Below are 4,636 nucleotides of genomic sequence, written 5' to 3' on the forward strand. Positions count from 1 at the left end.
GTGCATTAGAGACTTTTTTCAAAGGGATCTGTGCTTATTTTAGAAGCATCCAGATTTCCCAAATACGAGGCAGCCCAGCAGGATGTATTACACAAAAGTGGCCGCACCCAGGCTGCCAAACATCTGGAAATTCTGGAAAAATATAAAAGCAAAACCCCTTAAATTCCATACAGACAAGACTTTCAAGCAGAACAAAAAGGAAAAAAAAGACATGGCTGAAGAAGCCTGGAAAGTGGTAGCCCTGATGAGCTCAGGCTAGTAAGCCAGGGCTGATGCTGGTGACATTCAGGAAATCTCAATCTGGGAATTCTTGGCCTAGGTTAAGGTCCCTGTTAGTTATGCAGACAAGACCGTTGACAGTAAGCAACAAAGGAAGTTTACTGCACAAATGGCAATTTGTAGAGGAGAAATGCTACATTAAGCTCTCCACGCATTTGTTCAACTTACTATTATTAGCTACATAATAAAAATTTTGAGCTCAATTATCAACTAGCAATTTTCCTCAAGTTTCATTATATTTATTCAATGCACTGACAATGAACCACAGCCAGCTGTAAAATATCCCTTGAAAAAGCTATAAAATTAAGGCATCCACAGGAGACTTCCACATAGAAAATTTTGGAAACAGGAGCTGATTGGGATTTTCACTGAGAATTAGACATATTAGATCTCTTATCTGAAGATAAAAGTTAATACCCATCATTTTCTGTGGTATTCTCTGGAAGATCGAATAGTTCCACAGGTCCTTTTTGTTCTTCCTCTTTCAATCTCTCTTTTCCAAACTCCGAAGGATAGATCTACAAATACAACAACACTGAAGTAAATTTTTAATAGCAGCAGCATAACGTACACCAACTAAGAAAAAATATCTCACCCAGCCTTTTAGGCTTTAACTTTTTTCTCTATAATCAGTAAAGGGATCAATTCCATAAACTTTAATATCCTCTTAACTTAACAGTAGCATAAACAAACTGCCTTTTAGGAATAAGAATATTTTGGGAGAGATCAAGAACAAAAGGAAGCCTAACTTCATTAATTTCACTGTGGCCCTTTTCAGAAAGGGATTTGACTCAGGAAACTGAAGGTGGACACCAAAAATGGAAAAACATCACTTAACAGATCAGAATTTAACCAGTTTATTAATAAACTTGGAAGTGGTGAAAAACAGGAAGTAGTGTGCAATGATAAAAGGGGTCAGAGAGCATTTAGAGATAGCCAGGGTTAAGGCTGGATTATCTATCATAAAGACCACTGAAAACTAAACTAGCCAAGGAAATGTAGTCTCCCTCTACTAGGTTTTGAGAAATTCACTATTAAGTCTCAGAAAAACAACACTTAAGAGTCAATCTCATAAACAGGAGAAGTTGGCAGCTTCAGGCTCTAACTCTATCAAATACATACCCATTGCTGAAAACTAGCACATTTATTTCTAACACAGCAAGTTAAATTGCAATGCAGTTTCTCATTTATCACATTAATACCTCTTTTGGTTCTAGAACTGTATTTCTTTGTTCTTATTTTGTAGTGGGTTTTTTTTTGTTGTTTTCCAGTACTCCTTTTAGAAATCAGGTCTTACCTTAACAGAAAATACCGTTCCTCCTTTGGGTGTGAAAGAATTAAACAGAGCCAGCAAATCCTTAGCCTTCAGCCTATCCCAATCCATGTTACAAACTGCCAATCTGTTTGTAATCTGAACAGAGAGGGGGGGGGAAAAAAGGACATCATAGGTTTATTCCTGACTGCTGTGGTGAATACACAATTATCTAGCAGCTATCCTTGGTAAAAATCAATGACAGCAACAAACTGCGATGAAAAATAAAAGAAGCATCTTCCTCAAGACTTTGTATCACTTAAAACTAGCAAAGGTCAGAAGCAGCAATCACCAGAGCAGATAAAAAGGACATAAATAGTGAAGCAACACAGACTGGACTGCAGCAATCACAGATTCAGGACTGCAGTTACAACATCAGCATTAGGATTTTGTTATCATCACACAGTTAGTCACAATAGCAACCAGTATCACAGTATTGCAACAGCACTAGAGTACTGTGGTTTCTCATACACTAATGGTGCTCAGTTTTAAAGTTCTACTTCACCTTCTATTGATTTTTTAAAGTGCAAGTTAAAACATTAAGTTAAAAAAGTGAAAAAAATAAGTAGTGAACAAAAGCAGTAATTAGAATTTCTGAAAAGCTCGATTTTGTTTGTTCTTTCATTTATAGATAGCTTATCTATCTATAGGTAATCCTCCACTTAGAGGGAAAGGGAGAAATCGGTGAAAGCTGCAAGTCTCTGAACCTCAGCCAATTTCATCATGTGCACTCTAAAATTAAAAGACTGAAAAACTTTTAAAAAATACTTTTAAAAAATGCTTCATAGATGAAGGTCTACAATAAACTCGTAAGACTGTACATTTCTGAGTTGGTCATGTAGCAACTTTTCACATGCAGAAGTATTTTTACCTCGTCTCCACGAGGGGCATCTTTATCTAGCTCACGCCATAAATGCTCTATCTCTGGCTCCTTGGGAAATATATCATTTAAATCCTCGTCATCATCTGAGCTTGTTTCAATGTTCCCTATGCCTCTGGCTAGATCAGGCCCGCTGTCGCTTTCTTCATCATCTTCAGAATCACTATCTTCTGCACTTGTTTCCCCATCGTCTTCTGACTTCTCATCCTCATCTGTTTCCCTGTCGTCTTCCGGCTCCTCTTCCTCACCTGTTTCTCCATCATCTTCCAGCTCCTCTTTTTCCAATTCTGCACACTCAAAATCACCATCTGCAGAAATTTCTTCCTCTAATTGGCTTTCACTGATGTCACGTTGATCACAGGTGTCTATGCATACAGTCCCTGGAAGATAAACACCAGGTATCTATTTTTATGTTGTAATTACATATAATCCCTTACAAAGAGGGAAAAAAACTCAGGTTTACAGAACCCCTGAAATTAATAATAGTGCAGGAATAAATTACATCAGGGAATCTGCACACAACATAAATGATATAGTATCGGCTCTTCAGCTTGTCTAATCTATTGCTCTTTAGGCTCACAATCCTATTATCAATCTCAAACTCTGAGAAAATATTACTCTGTTATTCTATTTGTAGGTATAAAATCAACAGTTAGAAATCAGATTTCAATAATGTAGGCTATACACAGGCACAAGCAATATAAATTCAGTTTTTCTTCCAGTCACTTCTTGTCTCCATTATATTAATGGCCTGGCACTGCCATCCTTACACTTTCAGTCAACAAGTGTTGATTTGTTGAAGACTTCATGGTATCAAACCTTATATCTGATGTTCAATTTGATAAATAATGTATATGCTACTATAAATTTCACTTTTCTAACCACTCTAACCAATAATTTCAGCTCCAACAATTAAAAGGACATGGATGTTCACAATCCCACTGTCCTACTGAAGAATCAGCACCGACTCTATAAAAAGCTGACCAACTCCAATCCTTCAGCAACACTGAATACGAGTCAGGCAGCTATTTTATGACTGATCTTGTGGCAGATCTTCCATGGATAAAACAAAAGCAACAACATCCAAATAAACACACCCGAATTCTACTTATTACTTGAGCAACTAACCTGATTCTTTTATTTTTCCTCCTAGGGAACCATCCCTCCTGGGAGCTTTAACTGATTTAGTACCACTTGGTTTTAAAGATTTCTGCTTGTTTTGAACTGAAACTGATCTTCCTCCTGATGCATCTCCTTGCTTGTTTTCCCCTTTGTGTAAAAGGCTCTTGTTTCCCCAAGAACAATCAATTGCTGGTGCAGTTTTCTTAGAGTCCTCTTTCAACTTGAATTTAGATGTAACTTTTTGTCCTTCATTTTTAAGATCATCTAGTTTTGTCACCGCTTCACATGGCTGGTCCACCTCTCGTTTGTTTATTTTGCTCTCCTCCCTAGGGAGACCATCAGCAAGTAGTTTTGCAGAATCTGCTTCTCCTTTAGGTTTAGCTTTTTTTTTCTTTTTCTTCTTTTCAGTGTGTTCTTTACTTTCATTTCCTGAAAGATCAGAGTCAGATTCTGACAAGGCATAAAATTTCCTGAGGTCCTCCTTAGAAGTATAGTTAACAGGGCGACCTCTTTTATCCACTGTATATTTCAGCTTAAACTTCTTGTCATGAAACATAGCTCGGAATCTTTTGTCAATCTTGATTTTACGTTCTTTTTCTGGCATCTCCCAAAATCTGGGATCCCTCGTAACATGGCTAAACCGCCCATCGTTCAGTATTTCCTCTTGGGATGACATTTTTGTGGCTGTTGAAAACTTGGACATCTACAATATGGAAAAAAAAAAAAAGACTCAAACAACCTTCTGATTAGAAAAACTGATTAACATAAATTTAGAGACATAATTGAAAAAAATTGAGGAGGCAAAGTTAGATTTCTAAGCTGCATCTAAAGAGTTCTTTCCAAAAGTACGTAAGACATTTCAGTGAGTCACAAATAATCCTGTAACTACCACAGCCTTGGTCACACATCTCAGCCTCCTCAGAAAATGGATACGCAGCTAAAACGAGCAGAGTGGCTGCAGATACAGCCTTAAGTGATTCCTGACCAACCCCGAAGGCAGAGGCTTGGTGCGGCCCAGCAGCAGCAGCACCAGCACCACCAGC

The 4,636-nt window shown here is 37.7% G+C and overlaps 1 protein-coding gene across 1 annotated transcript; it reads right to left on the reverse strand.

Annotated features, from left to right (window-relative positions):
* Window positions 1–696: 696 nt before the first annotated feature.
* Window positions 697–4,296, reverse strand: LOC104521034 (ESF1 homolog; the record flags this gene model as incomplete). The annotated part of the gene is made up of 4 exons (XM_029083733.1): window positions 3,600–4,296; window positions 2,463–2,836; window positions 1,577–1,690; window positions 697–797 (listed from the first exon to the last, which is right to left on the reverse strand). Coding segments are annotated over exons 1-4 (1,286 nt in total), but the record flags the coding sequence as incomplete, so codon positions are not given.
* Window positions 4,297–4,636: the final 340 nt, after the last annotated feature.

The sequence above is a fragment of the Antrostomus carolinensis genome, unplaced genomic scaffold, assembly GCF_000700745.2.
Source record: "Antrostomus carolinensis isolate BGI_N321 unplaced genomic scaffold, ASM70074v2 Scaffold50272, whole genome shotgun sequence".
Classification (NCBI taxonomy): Eukaryota; Metazoa; Chordata; class Aves; order Caprimulgiformes; family Caprimulgidae; genus Antrostomus; species Antrostomus carolinensis.